Below are 22,764 nucleotides of genomic sequence, written 5' to 3'. Positions count from 1 at the left end.
CACCTGCGCGGATTCGAATGCTTCTAAGCACGCTCTCCGTCAACACTGTTTAATCTCAAGTTCCTGCCTTTTTTTTTTAAGGGTTTATCTCACGCGGCTGATACGTTCTGTGGCATGCAGCTCCGTGGTACGATATATTGCCCTTCGTCAGAGCGGGGTCAGTGAGTGCCGTGTCGTCTGGCCAGACAAGTGTAGACGCCGATAACGCCGACGTCCGAAAGTGCATTCTGGAGTGGACCCGTCTCTTGAGCCATCGCCTTTGCAGTCTTACACGACGACATCCTCACTGCCCTAACATTCTCAGTGTACCAGAACACTGGAGGGCGTTTTCTGACGCTACAGATATAAAATCAAACAGCCAAGTTGAGGTCGGCTCTGTGAGAATTTTGTTCACACGAAGTGTTTTAACTCTGACTGTCACATCGACGGTTGCAGTAGTAGATCAGGAGATCAACTTTCTAATCATTTATCTCTAAGCGATCAAATTACGCCATCAATCGTCCATTGATCAACACCACAAATTTAAAAAAACAAATATCCATGCTCCTTGGTTTCGGTGACTGTTGGTGACTGTTAATTCCTTCATGTATATCATAACGAGCCCCACTTCCTCCCGCACAGAATTCAGGCTTGCGTAATTTTTGCGCAATAAGCAGCGACTCGTACGCGGTCTCCTGAACATCGCTAGTGTATGTGCGAGACGGATATGAGCTGAGCGGCGTCGTTTATCAGCCAGATATAGCCTCCCCGCGCACCTACTGTAGAGCACCGATAAGCACATAGGCAGAGAAAATGTGCCAACGAGCCTCATTGAGTTCTGCCTCCGCGTCAGACACGACGGAACATCATGTCACGGTGTTTCAGGTACTACAGGGCCGCTACGGCTACGGTGTCTCGCGCAGAAACTCCCTCTAAAACTTGCCGTAGTTCTTGATTGCACCTCCCTCGACGACCGCACCCTCTTTATGGCAAGAAAGAAGCGGAAAAAGGGACGCCGCAAGCGAGTGAGGAAACGCGAAGCCCGTGCCGAGCCCTTCCATCCACCTCACATTTCACCTTGTGACAGCTATCAAGATGAGCCACGAGGGGGCAACGAGTCGCGCCTCAAGATGGCGGCGTCCGCAAGAGTGGCCGACCCAGCGTCATGGTCAAGGATGATGAGCATTTTCCCTGGAAAATTCACGTTTGCCTTTTGCTATGGCTCGGCTGCGTTACCTCAGAAAGGAGTCACCCAGACTAAGGCAAGTAGATGTTTATTTTGAAGCGTTTCAGCGACACGAACGATGCATCGCACGCATGCGTTGCGCTCTGCTTGCTGCGTGCTCAGAGCAACTTTTACTTCCTGAAACAATAGCCGGACACTATTTCCGCATCGCAAAAAAGTGTCGGGCTCCTCGAGGAAAGCAAAGAAGGACCGCGTATACTGAGTTTAGGATCGCTTAATGCTTGATATTTGAGCTGACGTCGTATTGACGGGCGTGGTTAGCAGACGATTTTTACTTGTGGGCGATTCCGGATTAGTTGATTTGCCTTTACCGTTGGTTAAGGGGCGCGCTGAAAGTGCGATTTTAAGAACGTTTCCTGCACCTGAGGAGGAAGCACGCCCCGATTTTATGCCAGATTTTCTTCAATTTTCGCTGAAAAATGTTAGAAAAAAAAAGTAAAAAGCTGTGCACTGCAGTTGCATGGTTACTCTGTTCGTTGAACCCCGACGACCCTTCACGCTACCTTGCTGTTGCTTTCATGCGTCCGCACATGGTGCCGGGGAGCTGCTATTTATGGGGCTGCATAGAAGCCAGCTGTCGCGTGCTGTGTCTTTTGCGCTGTACTACGCGCGCTGTGGTTGCGAATGATCGCCGCTGGAAGACCTGAACACATTTGACGCCCCTTGACTTTGCAGAACAACATGCTGGACGTAATTCTCGCCGTTGACGATCCGCTTTCATGGCACCGGGAAAACCTGAAGCAAAATTGGCGGCACTACTCTTTCGTGAGGTATGGCGGGCCGTACCTCGTAAACAAAGTGCAGAAGGACTTCGGCGCATACGTCTATTACAACACTTTCGTGCCATATGATGACGGGGTGAGTTTTAGCTTTCCTTTATACAACCTGTTGACAGCGCGTGAGGTCGTTTAGCTAGCTGATGCTCAGTCCTGAAGGATTCGCAAAATTATTCCGTGGTGTACTTCGCATGTGTTTCACTTTCATGTTTGCAGTTTCTGCCGTTGGTTTCTGTGGACCTCATGTAAAGCACGTTAGATGTACAAGCTTCAAAAATATAATGGTGATGAATTTGAGTATCGCTAAGCTCAAAGTTTTGCCTTGGCACACAGAATAAGAAAAAAAACTAATTAGATGATATGCTGTAGTAAAAAATCATGACGTAACTGGAATTTAAATGTTGTAGTGCTTTGTGGTCATTTTGATTTTTGTTTGTGCTATATTTTTCACTATACACCTCATGGATATCCTTCTAATGAATCCTTTTCATGTGCCCTGTGCTGGTTGGGTTCTGAGCTGGGAAATTTCGCTCCATGGTAAAATCTGAGGCGATGACGAACCCTTGAAAAGTAGCTCATTCCTTTCGTGCAGTGATTTTCTGTATTTGTGAACACACTCTAAGAGGTCCTGCATCAAGCAATTATTGAAATTTATTTCACCTGGCATATAGCTGGTCTTGAACCAAATAGTTGTTTAACATTCTGCATGCTCTTGAAGTGTGTGCAATAAATTAAAGGTCCAGTTTGCAGTTGTTTGTGATGCCTGTTCCACCTGCCTCAAGCACCCTACCACAGCAAAGCGTTCCTGGTAAGGCTTTTGCACTATGCGACAGACATGGTTTAAGCTTTGTGCAAAACTTGCACCAGTGTGCATCATATGCAGAAGTGGTTTTAGAAAGTTTCTGCAAAATTTTTTATGAATGGGAACATGCATGAACATCAACTAATACAATTTTTTTACTTGCTTGGACATTTTCTAGTAACTGTTGTTGCTCGTATACAAAGTTTAGTCTGCCTTTTCTTTCCACTTTATTTACCCTGCATTTCAGCCATGCTCCTTGCAAGAAATATAATGGTGGGCAAATGAATGGGCTTCCTGCAAAATCGCGAGTGCATTTATAAACCTGTGCTTTTTTTCAGTCCTTTACATGAAGTCATTTGTTGCCGGATTAAGTTTGTGATGTGAGCTCAAAATCATATGTATTCTGTTTGCTTGCAGCTAATGAAGTACGGAGTAATCAGCACAGACAGGCTCATCACGGACCTTTTAGACTGGGAGACACTCTACCTAAGCGGGCGCCTCCATAAACCGGTGAGTGGTGTTACAGTAAGAGCAGACTAGCATTTGAGCTTTTGCAATGCCAAATAGTGAAGTCCAAACCTCACTGGCCAATTCTGAAAGGACTAGTGAAGATGTAAAATTTTCAAGCTTCCTTATTAGTTTTTAAATGTGTGACCTTTGACCTATGCTGTGGATTGCCATTAGCTCAAGCATGCCAAGAAAAATGAATTATTCTGGCACTTAATATGACAGGTTTTCTCATGGAAGCTTATTCACACCGAGTATTACATTGTCACATCACAAAACGCTAAGGCAACCACAGTGGTGATCGCGTGGGTCCACAAATGTTGCCTATATGCCAATATACCAGACAAACTGTTGGGATCTGACTGCTAACTGACTACAGTTGAAACTTGATATAATGAAGTGAAGAGCAGCCACGAGTTAAATCAAGAAATTTGTAAAATGAAGAGTCCAGGAAAGCAGCCCGAAACACTTGTGCGTCAAAGCGCCATATGATAAAACTGATTTAAAGCCAATGTGGGAACTTCCACCGACTGCAGAGTCCTTTGTTCCGTGCAGTGGCGCAGCTTGCTGCCCTGTCAAAACAAAATCAGGGTTGCAACTTCAGCGCCTAGATGTTACTTCTGGCATGCTGCCAATAAGCTGCGAGACATCATGGTGGAAATAAGTGAGCGATCACCTTTTTTACTCATTTATTCCTGGAAAAACTTCGTTATACTGGGTTTATGGTCACTTGTTTCGTTATATCGGGTTATAAAGCACGTTAAACCCTATGGGCACTTGCCAGGGAATCAAAACTTCTTTGTTAGATCGGGAACTTCGTAAAATCGTGCTTAATTATATCGGGTTTCAACTGTACGCTGTAAACGCAACAGAGGCTTGCCTATGTCATGCTGTGTATCAAGTTATCGGCTTTGTCACGTTGCATTGGCCACAGTGGGCTGTATTTTTGTGTCTGTTGCCTGCACAGTTTTACCAAATCAATTTGGAACATAGCTTCAGCTGAGTTTTCTGTTCATGTCTAATGGGAAGTATCTGTGCAAATGCACAGATACTGCATGCATTGAACAAAATGTATATGCAACTCTGAAACCTTTGACCGGTACTCATTTAATGCAGTTGCAACATGAAATATTCACATTGCCACTTTTTGCGTTGTCCTTTCTGTTTCACTTTTAAACTTAGTAATGTATAGACCCTTAGTAATCATAGCTGCTGACACTGTGTTGTGCTGGCATCCTCCAAAAAATTTAGTTTTACAGAGTTTGTACTTTGGAGCTCTCGTTTTGATTCGCTGTGAGCAAGGCATTACATGTGATGTCAGTGTTGCATTGACGTTTATTTGGACAAATCGGGTCATTTAAATCAGCTTTGTTAACTGCTTCTCACACTCAGAATGAGATATCTCTTGGCCGTTTTCCTATATGCACACCTCATGGCTGCTGAGTTTCTGAGCATTCAAATTGGATGGAATAAAACCAGCACCATGAAAATTTGTGTTTGCTACTCTTTCAGAGTTTTCATAAAGGTCATGGAGCATGTATACTTGGTGAATATCTATTAGTGGATTTGTGGCACTGTAACTTGATTTAATCTGTTGCATCCAAACTGCTGCTTAGAAGTAGCCTCCGTATGCTGTTATTAATTATGGCGAGTATGTTTGATGAACTGTGCAGATGAATAATGATTGCAGGTGGGCAGTGACAACTACTGTATTCATCTGGTTATCAGTCATGAAAGTCTTAATACTGAAATCACAGTCTTAGTGAGCTGCTCATTGGAACTAAGGTGTTATTAAATTGTGGAAAACACAGGCATTTCTTGTTTAGGGCAAGAATAGTTTACAGTGTTCAGTTTTAGTGCTTCTCGTTCATGATTAAAGTGCGCGAAAGAAACAGAGACAAAGACAAGAAAACACGTACACACACAGAGCGCAGACTTCCAACTTTTATTCGAAAAACGCTTCGAGCATTCCTTTTATACGCACCAACCCACCACATGACACATCCAGGATCCAACGCAGCAGATAAGATCCAACACACACAGCTCTGTGTCTGTATGTGTTTTCTTGTCTTTGTCCCTGTTTCTTTCGCGCAGTTTAATCATGAATAAGAAGCTCCAGCTAGCCCGCCAGAAAACACTTCTTTTAGTGCTTCCACACTGGCTTCTCGTTGGAGCATTGTGGAAGAAAGCTGCAGTAATATAGACCTTCCTCTGTTGTTCTGCCTAGCCTGGCAGAGTGCTGTCAACACAATAGCTACCTCTTGTGTTTTCCTGTCCATCAGCATGGGCTGCTTGATAACAATACATCCCGGGAATGATTGATCGTCGAGTGGCTCATGCATCTGCTTTAAACCATTTGGCAGTATCAGAATTCTGTGAGTCCAAGCTTTGGCCACCAACAGTGCCGTCCCCTCTATGCAGCAGTAATAATATGTGGGACTTCGTCCCCGGGTGAACAGGTTCAGTGTAGTATGTTGCAATGGAAAATCTCACAATGGAAAACCAACAGGACAGGAAAAAAACGTGTGAGTAAATAGGGGAGTTAAGACTATTCCTGTCACTTCTTCACACCAGAAGAGGAAGAACCATTTGTGTTAATCTTAGAAAAACCAGCATGGCCAAGTCAGAACAAGGATCACTTCTGGCATGAAAAACTGTCCCAAGGTGTATCTGTTTGGGTGCACTGTCCTTTTAAAAAAAGCTGCTGGACTGATGTGTTGTAGCTGCGCTCTAGTTTCACCCCTGGCATTTCAAAGTTTTGGTGGGAATGGCACGGAGAGTTCTGCTTGCTCTCCAGAGAATCAGAGCTCTGGGCATGCTATGTTATTGGCTAGAAATGTTAGTGCCTAATCCAAGAAAATGGTAAAAGAAAAGATAAAAGAAAGGTTAAATTTCGCGTGCTGAGCAATCGCTCATCTCTGTGCTATTCACAGTACTTGAAAGCAGCAACACTTGCACATTTACATCTCGTACCCAGTATGTGTTGTAATCGTGTGGAACTTCGACTGTGTGTGATGATCAAACAACAAAGCAGCCCCTAAAAAAATCTTTGAACATAAATCGGTAAACCTTCCCAATCGTTAGACCAGGCGGAATTGAACGGTGGAGTTAATAGCTTCCCTGCATAATAATAATAATAATAATAATAACTTTATTTGCATCACACGTACATGATGCCGGAGGCCAGCAGAAAAAGCTGTCATTAAGGCAGCTTGACAAGGCCGCAGGCCCCCACACTGGCAACTACAGGTAGCGGTCAGCAACCACAAAACAAATGCATGAAAGTGTGAAACCGCAAACAAAAGCTATACATTGAAAAAAGGAAGTTTCCACGAAAACCTGACTGCAACAAGAGGGCACACACTTTCAACAAATCTCATCGCCGGAGATATATAGACAACATAGCAAAATGAAAGTGACGCTTTGAGATAGAATATTGTGAGACTATTTTGTTGTTCTTAGACTTAGACTATCATGTAGTGGACACCATATAATGCTGCTCTGGATGCTGTTTTCCATTTCCTGCACCATTTAAAACTTCCAGCCTTTTTGTTATTGAGGAGACAAGGGAAGGGAAATAACATACATGTTATTGACATACATGTTATGACATACATGACATGACATACATGTTATGACATACATGTGAAGGAAGCCAACAGTAATCAAAACCAAGTAGCATAGGAAAGTGTTTCTTTTTTATTATTATTAATATGATGTGTTGATCAATGAAAAATTATTAGTGCATTTATTTTATTGATGAAAGATAATTGATTAGAAAGAAGAAGAAAGAGCAACCACATGCTGTTGTTGCGATCCGAACCAACCTGTGTTTATGTTGTAATTTCCATCTCTTGGTGTCGTTTTTACTGCTTCCGCATCACAGCAGAGATGGCAGCCATTAGCCAGATGGGCTTGTTCAGCTTCACATGTGACATCTAGAAGTGGTGCAGAGAAAGCCTATATGCAGTGCAATCTCTGGGCAAAGCAGTGCTAGCAGTTGCGTGCTGGTGATGACATGCAACCTCCAGTGTAGTAAGAATGACGAGAGGAGTGGGAAGAAAGACTTAGAATTGCTCAGAGGCAATTTCTGTTTCTGCTGGCTCCAACGGTATGGATTGCCTCAGGGAAATTTTCGCAATGAACGATTCTTCAGAGGCTGACCCCTGTGAAACCAGTGCTGCAGATATTTTGCAACGTTGGTAAAATGTGTTTTATGGTCCCGTCGGTATTGAACCCATGGATTGTAGATGATTAGAAGAACAGTGAACAGCCATAAAGAGAGGAGCTTGGCATTGACTAAGAATTTTTTGTGCTGTCACAAAGTTTTTCGCAGTGATAACAATCCCTATTCACTTTTGTCCTCTGTTGGGATGCCATTTTAAAAGTAAATTAACATTAAATGTTCACAGACAACTGAAACGTCTCCTTCACCTCTTCTTTATTTTAACATTAAGCACAGTTTCCTATTTTAACATATTTCACCAACATGCCCTTGAATGCATGCTTTTAACGATAAAGATGCTTCATTATAGTATCAGTAAGTGTCACGGCTTCGGTGATCACACGAGGTCATCACCGAGTCATGACAATAAGGGGGTGGACGTTCGATGCAAATGTAGTGAATGAGACAGAGGCGTGTTGGGAGGTAACAACAACAAAACAACTTTTATAGCATTGATACTAGGAATACTACAGCTTTTACAGGAGAGGAATGAAAATTTTACAAAACAATTACCACGGACTGCGGAAAAACACACTTCGCATTAAACACACTGAATTAAGTTATACATTGGAATAAGAAATTGTCTACAGAGATCATGACGAAGAAGCGAGTCCAATTTAGCGACAGTTGAAAAGAAAGTTCAGAAGGGGAGCGAACATACAGTTGACCAGGGAGTGTGGCGGCAGTCCACCCACAAAGACGCAGGCTGGGCGGCTTCAAGGATGCGGTGCGGCTGCTCGGTGTCCCGGGAGTGCGTGGCGGCGGCTTTCCCTCCGCGGAGCGCACTAAAGCTCGTGCTCATTCGGCCCCTTCTTAAAGGCTTAGGTCATTAGCGGACAAAGCACTCGGTGTCCAAAAAACACACTCACCAGAAATGCACCAAGTAGTTCACACACAAAAAGGGAGTCACGTAGGCCCCCACACTTTGACACATGAATGGGCACCATCTTGAAGTAGGAAAAGAATTTACGAGTATACAAAAGCAGCTCAAGGCTTTGGCAGTAGTAGGGGTGACCTTGAGCTGGGAAAAAATAAAAGATAGACAGAACAAATAGCACATACTCCCCCGCATGTGCAGTGCAAAGGGGTTGCACCACTAGAAGAAACTACCACTGAAACAGCGTGCACGTACACGTGCTGTTCCGTAGACACACAGAGGCTGCACCGACATACGTATGTGTAAAGAAACGCAGACACATCAGTTTTATATAAACATAAGTTAAATAGATGCCGCCACTTCTGTGACAGTAAGTCATATCAACATGGCCACTATATGTGAAGTGCTTTTTAGAGTTTAAAAAGCTAGAGTAATTGAGGTAGGCTATCAGTCAGGTTATTATGTTTTTACTGCATTCTTTGTCAACGTAACTTGTGTAGCTCATGCAGTCACAGCTATAGGTACCATGGACTTGCATACACTTAACTGCAGCTCTGAGAACTTGCAGAGAGTGTTTCGTTTTTGTTCCTTTTTTCTTTGTCTTTCCATTTCTCTTGTCTTGTTCCATTATCTGTCCATTTGAAGCATTCATTTATTGCTGTTGAGTCTCGAAAAAAGTTTGACCCGTGCAGTGGCACATTGGTGCTTCCAGGTTCGGATCTTGCAAGAGCCAACGCCAGAGATCAAGCGTGCCATGAGCCTCAACTACATGACAGCCATACATACAGCACTTCTCATGCTGCCAGACAGCTTCACCGAGGAAGAGCTGTACCTGAAGATAGCAGGACTCTCCTATGTAGGTGCGCATGACTCCTGATGGCCATGCTATTGTTCAGCCAAGGACTCTCACCGGTACTCTTCAAAAAACATTTGCATTCTTGTTCCCAGAGAAGAAAGTGTGACCTACCTGAACCTAGCTTAAATATGCCAAGACATACTTTCAGAATTCATCAGCAGGACCCTCCTATAAAATGAAGATGACTGTCCAGTTTGGTTAAGGTGGGAAGCCTGCAAATGTTGATGACGGCAGTATGGGAGCACACAGGCCAAGGGTTGCATGTGAGGGGTTCTCATGATACAAGAATAGATCGTACACTGTTTTTATCAAATACAATGGCTTAATCAGCAGCCCACACCATTAGCTAAGTCAGGTGGATGGCTATAATCAGCAGGCACGTTAAGTGCATTTTGTTGCGATAGCAAATGCCTAAATACTATTTAGGCAATGGTTAATGAGCTTGGCAAATTAGAGCTTGATCACCATTTCCTGGTGCCCATTCCTTGTTCATCTTTGACTATACCAGGCTTTTGGGATAATAAATATCACATATTATCTTTTGACATTCAGTAAACGCTTGTCATCCTTCAAAAAGTGTAACCTCTGTTGCACTTTTTTTCCACTTTTAATAGAGAAATGCAAGGCCAACTTCATTCTCATCAGTGCTAATTAGGCTTTCCATTTCACATTGAACTGCACCGCATGTAAAACAAGACTGATTCATGTGAGCGTCGGTTTCTCTGTGCAGGTGACTTCCGCATGATCATTGGCGAGGACAAGAACAAGGTGGCCAACATCGTGGGTGCCCAGCTGGCAGAGTTCCGCAAGCTCTACAACCCGTACCTGAAGCTCATCAAGATGGTCTCATGGAATGAAACCACGCAGACGTTTGAGGTAGGCCACAACATAATAGATTTGCTTCCTGATTGTGTGGACGGCTGCAAATGTCCTTGGGTATGGGTGGAGTTAAAGTCCTAAATTTTCTGATGGCCTTGGTTTTAAAATTGGTTTATGGGGGTTTAACGTCCCAAAGCGACTGAGGCTATGAGGGACGCCGTAGTGAAGGGGTCCGGAAATTTCGACCACCTGGGGTTCTTTACCGTGCACTGACATCCCACAGTACACGGGCCTCTAGAATTTCGCCTCCATCGAAATTCGACCGCCGCGGCCGGGATCGAACCCGCGTCTTTCGGGCCAGCAGCCGAGCGCCGTAACCACTCAGCCACCGCGGCGGCTCGGTTTTAAAATTGAGAAGTGCTCTAAAGTACTCACATGCGCAAGTAAAACAGTGCAGCCTAGAGTTCTTCGAACAGATGTTTTTAGTTCAAGAAAATTATTTTTTTTCTTGTTGCCTATTTGTGCACTTTGATATATGAAGGATGCCAATATTCATTGAAACTAAGAAAAACTCAGGGCAATGTTGTTTATTTGTGGTTTTAATTAATGGGAAATTAGTGCTGTAATCATTTTTCACATGGGAAGTAATTGATTGTAAAGTAGAAAAATAAAGCAAACCCATGCCGCCAGCGGGATTCAAACCCATAACCTCCACATATTACAAGCAATGCTCTACCAACTTGGCTACGGCAGCGGCTGTTCAATGTTCTAATTTCGAGTATATTTATATTTGCGTCTAACCTAGCCTCGAGAGTGCTCACTGGCGCAACCCTCATCCAGAGCGGCCAACATGGAACACCCTGTAATGTTGCAAGTGCCACATCGAACATAATCGAATGCTGAGGGTGACAGCTGTGTGAGCTCGCGAGCCGAACGGCACTCTCAACAAAACGCGATAGCACTCCCACAGATCACACGAAAAAGTGCAGATCCATGGATGTCACAGGATTGCAAAACTTGGGAGTAGGGCAGACATGGGACCTTCGAGAAAGGGGAACCGTGATCACTGACGCACCACAAGGAAAGAAGTGAGACGTGCGCTTCCGCCGGAGCAGACGGTGGGATGCATCACCCTGCGGCAGCAGCCTTGCGAAAGCAACGAGTCCTCGGGTATTTTTATTTCTGTGGGCTTAATTTGTGGCCATGTTGTCTGCGACTGAAACTATTTATTCATGGAAGCCCAAAAACAAAATAGAAGCGAAAATTCCAGAGCGCTCTTTAGTGCACCTTGAAAAGTGGGTCGCTCGTTCAAGTGGGTGGGCTGGAATTCAGCACAGTGTGATGGTTATGCTACCCATGGTTGATGTGGGGCCATCAAGAGTGAACGTAGTGTTGAGTGGTGCCCATCAATAGGAGTGGTCCAGCTTTTCCTATGATACGGCCTGATTTTGGCTGATAGAAGTTGAGAAAGTAGGAGCTGCTTATTTGAATACAGCTAAAAAATGAAGCGGAAAATTAACCTCAAAGAAGACCTTCCAGCCAATGGTGTCGACCGATTCTCATGACATCCTGGTTAACCCCCTTGGACCTGTTAGCTGGACATCACAGCCGGTGACAGAAGACAGGGAATTAACCACGGCTTAATCAGATTAACCGTCCAGCCATGAAAATCTGTCGACACCATTGGCTGGAGGGCCTTTTTTGAAAGGCACCTGCCGCTTTGTTCTTGAGTTGTATACTACTGTAGTATGAGTGTTTGGAGCACTACCAACCTGCCCTGTTTAGAACAACCAACTTGACACTACAGCTGGCTCTACACAAATGGTGGCTGGCATGGTGGTCACTGTTAACATCCGCTTAGGAAGGCATAGGTTGGGACTAGAGTCTGAACGGAACCTAAGGTGCAGCATTCACAAGTACCTTTTTTTCAGCACCATTCAAGCTGAAAGCTCTAAGAAGCTGTTGGAGATGTTATGCATCCGTAACCAATGCAGAAGTGATCGCTTTAGGGTGGACCCACTCGGTCAAAGTGCTCTATTTCACAATAAAATACGCTGGGCAAGTTGGTTTTTAACTTCCATAACTACAGCTCTAAAGACGAGGCAGAAAAAACACACAAATCACACTGGCTACCTTTGTGGTAGCCAGTAAGTATAAAAGCTTGCTGGCTGTCCAATAAAATTCAGTTGTCAGTCAGCGCTCTGTTGTGACTTGTATGTGTTCTTTTTGTCTGGTCTTTAGTGCTGTAGATATGGAAGGCTCTATTTCAGTTTGTTTTTGTAAGAAGCCCAACAGAATACAAACAGTAGATGGCTTCTTTCTCCTGGTATCTTTTGCTGCTGTGTTTTTCAGAAAAATAGGATCGTCGCACCACAGTGAAAAAATTTTTCGTTTTGGTTAGCCGGCACGAAACAAGCACCTTCATATTCATTCTGACCATGCAGCCAATTCGTTGTGTCGTGCCTTGTTTTCTGCGAGGTATGTGGAGCAGTGATTAAACAAACGGTGTTGTGCGTTATTGTGTGCCTGAGGTCAGTCTAAAGAAACAGCGTGCATGCATATATTATTCGATGGGTGAGTAAGAAATGTAATGCAAGAGATTTAGTTACATGTTGAGAGCAGTCTTAACATGGAATTGCGAAGCCAAGGTCTTCTGCTGTGCAACAGCCTTGTATTTGCACATGCCTGTCATGAAATGTCAGTATTCTCGCTTGCCTACCACGCATCTAAGCTTCAATTTATAATACTGTGTTGCTGGTGCATTCAAGAACTGGTGGATGGATGTACCTGCGGCAATGGCTCGTTGGTTAATGCGCTCGGCCACTGAGCTGCAGTACCTGGGTTCGAACCCGGTCGCAGTGGCTACGTTTTGATGGAGGCGAAACGCGCAAAAGTTGCCCATGTGCTGTGTGATGTCAGTGAATCTTAGATTCCCAGGTGGTCTAAATTCTTCCGACTACTGCACCTCTTTCTCTTTTTTCTTCTTTCACTCCTACCTTTCTCCTTCCATCATGCTCAGTTGAGGTGTCCACTAAGAGATGAGACAGTTGCTGCGCCTTCCCTTTCCTCAAAACCAATTTTCTGATAGATATAGCAGCACAGAGAAGCCTGCATAATAATATGCCATCACACTGACTTTCAATGTTCTTTCTTACAAGGCCATTCCTTCTTTACTCGCATCACTCACATGTGAAGTTGTCCTTACTAGTATATCTGGAACTTTGTAAGTTTCATTAAGCAAATACGTGTTCAAACATACAAGCGCAGAAAATGCCACCAGATAAACTGTGGCCTTGTATTCGTGTTAAATGCAACTCTGCTTGGTTATCCAGCCTCCGTACAGTGTCTAGTCAGCACATGCACTAAGTGATCTAGTCCAGTTTTAGACATGAAGATCCGGGTTTGACGGTAAATTTTACACAACAGTAGTGCATTTTTGTTTACTGCACCGCAGCGGTGGCCGAGTGGTTGAGCATCCGCCTCGCATGCGGGAGGCACGGGGTTCGATCCCCAGTGCCGCCGGGTACCCACCGGGGATACAATGGGTACAAGCTTTTCCCTGGCCTGGTGCTCGGCTTATTTAGGGTGAAATGCTTGGGAAATGGGTCTTTGACCCAACCTTGAGTAATCTAAAAATAACTTGTCTCATGGCGCTCTTTGGCTATAGATGCCTTTGCGCCATAAAAATCCACAATCATCATCATCATTTTTGTTTACTGCTGGCCACATGCATTTGGTCACAGATCAAGAGGTTGAGCCATTTGTTTTGTACTCCAGCCCCCCTTTTTCCTTCTTGGCTTCCTTGTACATGCAAGCTTACTCAGCGCCAAGTCTAACGTGCCTGTTGCAACCATGCCTTCTTGACAGCAAGAGCCCGGCCCAGATGCCAAGCTGCACCACCTGAATCTGCTGCCCAAGTCCCTGCAGTCGCACCTACTTAAGGTCTGGAACAGGGATGGCAGGCATCGGGACCTGGAGGACGTGTTGCAGGCCGTGGGGAATGACCCCCACTGCAGCGTGTACATCGAGGAAGGTGGGTGGAGTATTCATGTGATCATTGTAGAGGTATGGCATGGTACAAGAAGGTACAGCGTGGTGGCATGGCATAGCAGAGTATGGCATGGTATGGTGATGTATGCAGTGTTTAGCTTCCCAAAGCTGTGTGCAGAGTATGAGGGACAGTGCAGTGGAATGCTGTGCATCGAAATTCTAGCTGCCTGGCATTCTTTGATGTGCGCAGGCATTGCACAGTGCATAGGTGCTTTTGCATTTTGCTTTGACTGGTGTATGGCCCCCGTAGTCGAGATTTGATCCCGCAACCTTGGGCAGCCAAACTCCATAGCACTGAGCCGCAGCTGCAGGTCATCTTTGTTAGATTGCTACGCTTGTTATATCGTGCTTAGATGCAGCTGGGAGCTACAAGGTTAGTGGTGATGTCTCGTACATCTAATTGCTCGTGCCAAATGACTTAAGAAGTGTTACGACACTGAAGCTTTAAACTCAGTACCCCCTGTTGGTTGCATTCTGATGCTGCAGGATGTAGTCCCAATATAAAATGGGCATATGGGAACATGAGATAGCGTGCTTTACAGTGCACATGCTATAAGCACTATATTTAAATCAATCCTAAATGTACGCTTGCATTATGTACGCTATTTTCAGAGTTTAGCGTGTGCGACTCGTGCGTACGCTAAAATAACATTTTCAAATGGCGGCCCGCTTCGAAGCAAAAACTCTCGCTTTGGAGTAAATTAGTTGCTGGATATTTCAGTATGCTCACTGGTCACGGATAGGGCATGAGGCTTTCTCTGTCTGATCTCGCCTAGAGCAAAATCCATGAGCGGTAAATTTGCTTTCTTTTTTATTTCGAGTGATGATTGTGCTGCTCATAGGCCTAGAGAGCAATGTCAGTTTGTTGACAGAAATGGTTTCTGGTCTATAAACTGAATGGCTCCACTAGGCTGAAATTACCGTTGTGTCTCCATTTGCATGCGCTGAACTAAATGTGCAGGTGTGACAAAGAGCATAACGTCCCGCAAAATGCTTTGCGTTTAGCGTACGTAAGCGTGAATGCATAAAGGGCGTCTATTTATACTCTTTTCCAACCATATCTGCATATGGTAACTTGCTTTCTGTAGGTGGTTGAAGGAAGTGAGAAGTCTTCTAATGCAACCCTTTTTGTTTGTGCCTTGCTAGAAATGACTTAGCTTGATTTCAGCTGAAATTTGTTGCTTTGCTGTTCAGGTTGTCATCTATTTGTGTGCGAACAAGGGTCAGAAAATCAAACACCACACTGATTTTCGACCAAATCATGCAAGGTAAAAACAAAACAAGGAATGAAAGCAGCAAACAGCAGTCATAATATAACAGAAAGCATGCATACATGTTGAAAATACGTTGCCATGTTGGCGGCAGATTCCGTGAGTAGAGAAGATTACATTTTGGAAGGCACCATGTTTTGCACATTTAGTTTTTTCATTTGTAACACAAGGAAGCGAAAGGCTTTTCAAGGCAGATATGCGCAGAAGCAAGAAAACTGTTTACAGTGTATTCGAAGGTGTCATTTCCGAAATTCTTCTCTGAGCTAAATGCAAAAAAAAAAGGTATTTTTTGTGTCTTTGTGAGGGAAAGTGTGCCATACGTAAATTTTTGCGCAGTGCTTTGTGAAGTGTTTGCAGCTGGCGAACATGACTTGATGACATGTGCAAGCAATTACCAGAAACAATCACCACTCCTGTCTTTCTCTTCTCGTCTAACAGCTGTGTCCAGTATTGTGTGGCGGTCGAGTTGGGGCCAGACTGCGAAAGGCATAATCACAGCAGGTAAAAAAACTTGTTGGCTCACTTCAAGTGACGCTATTGGTCGATTGCTTTGCTACCTATTGGTACTGAATTCTGGTTGATGTGAGGAACCGTTAGTTCAGTTATGGAATTCAAGTGAGGCTGTTGGAGAATTGTTTCTTAATCAATTATTTGATTGGCCAGCTTTTTACATTAACTAAAGCCGTGGATAAGTTGCTCAGTTTATGTGATGCTGCTGGTTGAGCAGTCAGTTACTTGTTGACATGATGAGATAGTTAAAGCAATACTGGGGATAAATTGTTCGTTTGAACAGTTGATCTGCTCGCTTCTAGCAGTGCAAAAAATCAGTAAATTGTTCACCTATTCAATGTGATCATGTGCTCTGTTCAGGTGATGCTAGCGATTACTTGCACTCAGTTCTATTTGTAAATCATCTCTAACGTGAGTGTATATCCGGGGCCTTTCGTTTGTGGGTAAAACTCAATTTTTTGATTTTTGCACTTGATGTGCATTCCATAAAAATTGAAATAAACCTAATTTCTACCCAAAAATCTGCCTTGCCAAAAAGTGGCTGGCCAGCATAAACTGCTGAAGGTGCTATATGGATACTAGCCGATACCGTAGATTTCAGAGTGGTGTCTTCAGTTTGCTCGGTTCAATTCATGTTCAATCCAGGGCCTGCTATTGGCAGTCATAAACTTTTCTTTGCCCTTGCCGTCCACGGTGCTAGGTCTCTTCAGGATGACTTTGCATGGTGCCTTTTAGAAGCAAGTTCCCAGAAGACAGGTCTGACTTACGAGTGCTTTATCGTTGCCTTATCTTAAATCCAAATTTTGTCGCCGTTAGGACATCAGTATTAACAGGTGACCTGATGCCTTCATAACACTGCTGTATCAGGAGTTGCCCAAAAGCAATGCATCCCAGCGTTAGCGCCGTTTTATTTCAAAGTAGCAGCTGCAACATTTTGAGGAATATTTTTTTTTTTTGTGGAAAACGTGCTAACGCAGGTAAGGCTTTCATGGAAACGAAAATTATGCTAATACAGTTGGTAACACCCATTACAAAAATTGTAATTAGCAAAAAGAGCAAAAAGAAACAACAAAAACTGATATGGCAAACATTTTTTTCTGCTGCCTACAATTTATATAACTCGGCTATGAGAATGATCGTGTTTTTGTGTTGCAACTGAGTGAGCAGTCATGATTGTATTTATGATCTTTTTTATTGGAAAAGATAAACCACAAGGAATCAATTTCATAGAAAGGTTTGTTGGAAAGCCCAGTTTTCAACTTCAGAAGTAGCGCGTCGCCCACATTTTTTTCCGAGTTGCAAGAAAAGGTTAAACATTAATCCTGGGAAAAAGGGCTCTAAGGATATCCAATTCTGTCGTAACTTTGCCATTTGTCATTACATGTGGAGTTGAGTGTCAATAATTTGAACTTGAAGGGGCTAGGAAGTTGGTTTTAATTATGGAGACTTTGCATTAACAGGAGCCTTTTTGATACACTTGATGTTGACACGGCCAAAGTTTCAGTTCAAATTAAGTGTATTTGAATTAAAAAAGAGCTCACTGTATAGCACTTTTCTTACTGTGTAAGGGTTTGAGAGGACATATATCTTGTTGCATACTGTCACTGTATGCCATGTAAAAGGGGGCTCGAGGTTTTCAAGTTATGCTTATTTTTATGTTTGCAAAAGAAATAATAAAAACTTGATTCTGATGTTTACTATAATTGTCAAGTTTTTGCAAGCTCACAGTGTTGTGAGAAAAAGCGTCATCATAGCACTATTTTGTTATATTTTATTGCTTTTGGTAAGAGTGGAGTGCCGTCTCTTGTTAATTGTGGTGTACTTTAATGGGATGAATGGTGCTTTTTTTGGGGGGCAAAACTCTAGCTACTGCCGGACTGTCAGCCTTGTGATCCTGCTGTCAGGTACAGTAAATGTTGTGCCTGTCTGCCTTTGAAGGCTTGCAGAGCGACTGAATGCCTGAATCGTATTCTTCATTTCACATCTTTCAAAGAAAAAAGTGACCACATGATACATAGGATGTTCTGCAGCTATAGCTAGGAGCTTCTTTGAAGGTCTGCTCTCCCAGTCACACAAACATGGCCTCACCAAGATAATGTGGGTGATAACTGCCCCTTCTATGTTCCCAGATCTCAACTGTCCACTAAGGAACTCATGGTGGCATGCGTTTAGTGTCTTGAGGAGGGTTACGCTAGAATGAAAGGTACAGTGAATGTTGTGCAAAAGCTTCTGCCTCTTCACGACTCTTGATGGTTTGCAGAGCGACTGCTAGGAACACCGCAGTTTTTGCGTGGATGTGCACCACGTAATACCACGAAAGGCGATGCAGCTGTAAAAATTGATGGGTGATCATACGATGTGATGCAACAGACCTGCATTAGCAGTATTGGTTGCACATTTTGCTTTTACATTGGCCACGTTCCCATTACATCTTTGGATTTGACTTCACCGTTGGTTTTTATTTCTCTGCTGCGTGGGCCTTTGGCGGGTGGAAGCTTCTGGTGGCTGGAAGTGGGCGGGTAAAGGAGAGTGGTGGCTTGCAGGGGGGAGATGAATTTTTACTGATGGGTGCCACTTTCGTGCACGCTTATGCACACACTCACATGCACCCACGCACGCAGGTACACGCACACGCACATAGCGTCTTTTTCTCCGAAAGAGGACTGTACCTCTAATGCTGTAAAAGCATTGCTTAATATTACACAAGTTCTCTTTGCTGGCTTGTTGCAGGGTTCATGATATCTGGTTCTTTCCTGGATGGAGCTGTTTTTATTGTGCTGTTAACATTTTAAGATTTATGCATATTAAAGGGATACCGAGGACAAATTTAAGTTGGCCTGTAACAATAATTACTGCGTGCTAGTGATAAAGAGTCTTCTTTCACTGAAAACGGAGCCTTTATAAGCTAGAACAGGCAGAAAAACGGCTGGTGTTCAACGTGGCTTGAACGTAGTTATACGAGTGAAAGCTCTCTTAAGCATGGTCTCCGCTGTCGCAAATGAAATGTCAAGGTCAGGTACACAGTGGTCATAGTCTTATGATCACTTGGTCATACTACCTTAGCTTGGGCCATATCACCATGCCATTTAAGTTCGGTTTGACCTTGTGAGGCATTAAAGGTCACTGTCGATGTGGTGCCCACCGTCTCATATCAAATGTCAAGGTCAGGTACACAGTGGTCATAGTCATATGGTCACACAGTCATACTGCCATAGCTTGGGCCATACCACCATGCAATTAAGTTCGGTTTGACCTTTTGAGGCATTAAAGGTCATTGTCTCATCCACATCGAAATTGGAAGTTGTACTTCAAGGAGCAGAGCTTTTGCTCTAAAAATGCAATACAGGTATCTCACTTATTGGCCATTTTTGGAAGCTGCAGTGACGTCAAGACAACTCTTTTGTTTGGTCCTAAAGAACCTCAGGCTATGAGGGACACCGTAGTGGAGGGCTCTGGATAATTTCGACCACCTGGGGTTCTTTAACGTGCACTGATATCGTGCACAGTACATGGACCTCTAGCATTTCGCCTCCACCAAAATGAGACCGCCACGGTCGCGATCGAACCCGCGTCTTTCGGGTCAGCAGCCGAGCACCATGACCACTGAGCCACTGCAGCGGCTCACAAGTCTTTCACGTGTGGACCCCAAGTCTACGCTACATCACGATTCACTTCCAAATGGTGATCACGGGGTCTTCTCTATCACCTTGAAATGCCAATCACTTATAGACTCTATTCACTCAGATTTGGTGGCTGGCAGGAGGCTCCTGCTTGGCAGCCCTGTACCCCACCAGCTGCCTTACTTTTGTGAGTTTTAAAACTAAAAGCTCAAACTGAGGGCTGCTCGCAGCCCAAAAGGTATTGACAGAATTCCCCTCCACCACGCCGTCAGGCGGGTAATCAACATTGAATTTGCCAGACAACAGGATTGTCTTGCTCCTATGGCTGCGCCGTGATGTGGCCACCATCTTGTTTCGCGCCATGGTTGCCTGCATAAGCGTGCCGTGCAGTTGGCATCACGTGAATAAGCTCTATACTAGTAAAAGGTTTCTCTGGGTTTGCTGTTGAGGGGTGATGTTATAGTCCTGGCTTATTCGTCAACGGTCTTATGTTTCTGCTGCTTGACCATCTTTTTCTTCAGGACTGTGGAACGCAATTTATTATGGGAGCAAGAAGGTCATCAAGATGCTGAAAAGCCTGACCACTGCACAACCAAGTAAGTTTGGATGTCCGCAGGTAGATGTATAGAACTATGCATTAAACAGTAGTATGTTAATTTGACTGCTTTTCTTTACCATAACCTACCTCATCTGTGCATACTTCACTCTCTGCATGTGTTTTCATGTAGTTAATACACTGTAAGCTGAGGCATAAATGGCAGTGTACATGGAATAATCAAGTCGGTAATACGATACACCCTGTAAAACCACTCTTATGAGAACGGAAGTCATGCACACATCAAGAACTTATCATTGAAGTGATATGTCGTCTTCACATTGGGCACACACATCTTGCATACAACTTTACCCTGACTAAACGAGAAACTTACGTGTGAACCTTTTGGAGATGTGGTCACCACAAATCACATTTTATGTTAGTGCATAAAACTCGAGAAATTTAGGCAAAAGCATTTCCCATAATTTTGTGATGAACACATCCCATTGCAGCCTGAGTTGCTCCTTGGGGAAAAAGCACTCGTTAACATTGCCTGTGCTTTTAAGTTTTTAAAAGAAGCAAAGCTTCTGAACAGATTATGAGATGTTAAATCATTTTAGTCCTTTCCCACAGTGCAGACACATTAACCTTGGGTTTGGTGCTTGACCTCAGTTGCCAGTGTGCCATAAAACCCAACACAATACAACTCTCTCCTTATGTTTTGTTTGATGTACATATTAGTCGGATGCAACTCAAGACTAAGTGGCAAATGGCCCTCAGAACAGGGAGGGCGGGCTCTTTCACCCATCACGTTGACCTATTGTCAATGAAAATGTCTCAGCCTATTGCAGTATTATGCAGCAGTTTGTAGTGGTATATAGTATTTTTACAGTGGTTGTGTTTTGCTGTAAAAATGAAGCACAGCCCAGCTTTGAAGCCAGGAACAGTCAGTGTAAATTTGAAGGCGATCTCTTTCACGCTGGCTGATAAAAAGCACTAAATTTTTTCAGGTAAGACAATCCCTCATTCTCCCTAAAAATTGCCGGTGAAGGATACAAGAATAGAAAAGTCTAATCTCATGCATTTTGTTCAGTCTTCTTGCAAATATGAAACGTTGTAGAACACTTTATCTGAGTAGGTTTGCTCGAAAGTGGTCACCTTCAAATTGATTCCAACTGCACATACTGTACCATTTTGATGCCCCTTAAAGTAGGTCCCCCGATTAATATATGCACGCGTACTTATTGGTAAAGCACACAAAACTATCAGTCTTAGCTCTCTTGTAAGCAAACCTCAAGCATGCATACGTTTCTGCTGTGTTCCTCGTGCGGTTTGTGCGGTGATGATCTTATTTGCTGTCCAGTGTACAATGCAGAAAGGTGTCGTTGTTTGCTTCCCTCAAGAAGACAGCAGCTCCTTACAGTTCCCTTCAGGACATTGTTTACTCGAGCAGAAAACAGTGATGTAGAAAGGAGGCCGCATGCCTTCTTTTCAAGTTCTTCCAGGACTCGGATCTGGACTGTTATAGGTGATTGTTTATAGCAATGTGGATCAGTCAGGACTCAGGTATGTGCCTGATTTGTGGACCTCATTGAACATTTAAGTGTTCGCTATGGTGGAGCAACTGCCGGCAGAGTCTGCAAGGCTAACCTCACCTGTAGCTTGCAATAACCTCAACCTCAGCCGAGGGACAACAGCCAAAAATTCACACGTCCCTCTCTTGTACGCACTGCAAACATTGGGAATGAAAAATGCAGAGTCGTTTGCTGTTGCACTGGATCAGACTCGACTAGTAGTTAGCGCTGAATTAGTGATCCCTGGCCTCTTACGTTCTTGTGCTTGCAGGTCTCAAGACATAACGGCTTTTCATCGCAGAGGATGTGCACCGCCATTTCTGCAGCTTTCGTTTAGAGCACAGACAGCACATGTCGGAACATTCTCAGCATGTTTCATTGTGTTGATTGTTGTCCTTTGTTTTCACAAAGCTGTGATAGTTCGCACTCACGACATAGTCACGATGTCTAACCATCACGGAGTGAAAGGGACACTGCCATAAGATGGGACATTTATGTTTGTTTCATAGTTTGCGTGTATGTAGAGTGAACTGTTTGGCTGATTAAAATTCCATATTATAAAAAAAATGTGGGGGGAAGGAAAGGGCACATTTACAATGTCCAAGTAGGCCCAGGGAGAAATGAATCGTGTTCTGCTTACTGTAAGGAACCAGTTTGGTCTCAGAGGAGCTTGCACGATGTGCCTTTGTTATTCACACATCGTGCAGTTGGCAGAGCTTTGGACAAGTGTTTTAGAGACAAGCCACTTATTTCGTGCACGCTGTGCGTTGCAATGAAAATAAAGAATGAGTTAGCTTCAAAGTTGTCTGTGTCTGTTTTCTATTCTTTACCTTACGACTTTTATGATAAATGGTGCTCATTCCATGCTGTCATCTAAACGTAAAGCATTCTTTGCATAGCTACAACGAATTCTGAAGATGATGCAAGAGAGAATAGGGACAAAGAAGGCATATGGGAACGACAGGACCAGTGCCAACTTGAGAATAATCTACAGTTATGAAGCAACTAGCCCAAACCAAAGTATTCTTTCCATCGCATTCACTGAACCACTTGTATATTCCAAGCATGGAAGAAGCACCTGATTGCAAAATTTTCCCCTGAACAGTGACCAAGCGTG

General features: G+C 43.8%; 1 protein-coding gene across 2 annotated transcripts; it reads left to right on the top strand.

Annotated features, from left to right (window-relative positions):
- Window positions 1-814: 814 nt before the first annotated feature.
- Window positions 815-22,448, top strand: LOC144106223 (phosphatidate cytidylyltransferase, mitochondrial). Of its 2 annotated transcripts, none has more exons than XR_013308935.1 (9): window positions 815-1,241; window positions 1,901-2,083; window positions 3,221-3,313; window positions 9,125-9,272; window positions 9,999-10,144; window positions 13,955-14,120; window positions 15,847-15,909; window positions 16,619-20,134; window positions 21,919-22,448. XR_013308935.1 is itself a non-coding variant. In XM_077638964.1 (9 exons), the coding sequence occupies exons 1-9, from the start codon at window positions 966-968 to the stop codon at window positions 21,930-21,932; spliced, it is 1,164 nt and encodes a 387-aa protein (XP_077495090.1). In that variant the 5' UTR covers window positions 816-965; the 3' UTR covers window positions 21,933-22,448. The 2 variants fall into 2 exon arrangements, 1 of the variants encoding a protein (XP_077495090.1); XM_077638964.1 differs by having other exon boundaries at window positions 816-1,241; window positions 20,060-20,134.
- The last annotated feature ends 316 nt before the right edge of the window (window positions 22,449-22,764 follow it).

This window comes from Amblyomma americanum, chromosome 10 (assembly GCF_052857255.1).
Source record: "Amblyomma americanum isolate KBUSLIRL-KWMA chromosome 10, ASM5285725v1, whole genome shotgun sequence".
Classification (NCBI taxonomy): domain Eukaryota; kingdom Metazoa; phylum Arthropoda; class Arachnida; order Ixodida; family Ixodidae; genus Amblyomma; species Amblyomma americanum.
The sequence above is the reverse complement of the archived record's forward strand: the minus strand, read 5'-3'. Positions and strand labels throughout refer to the sequence as shown.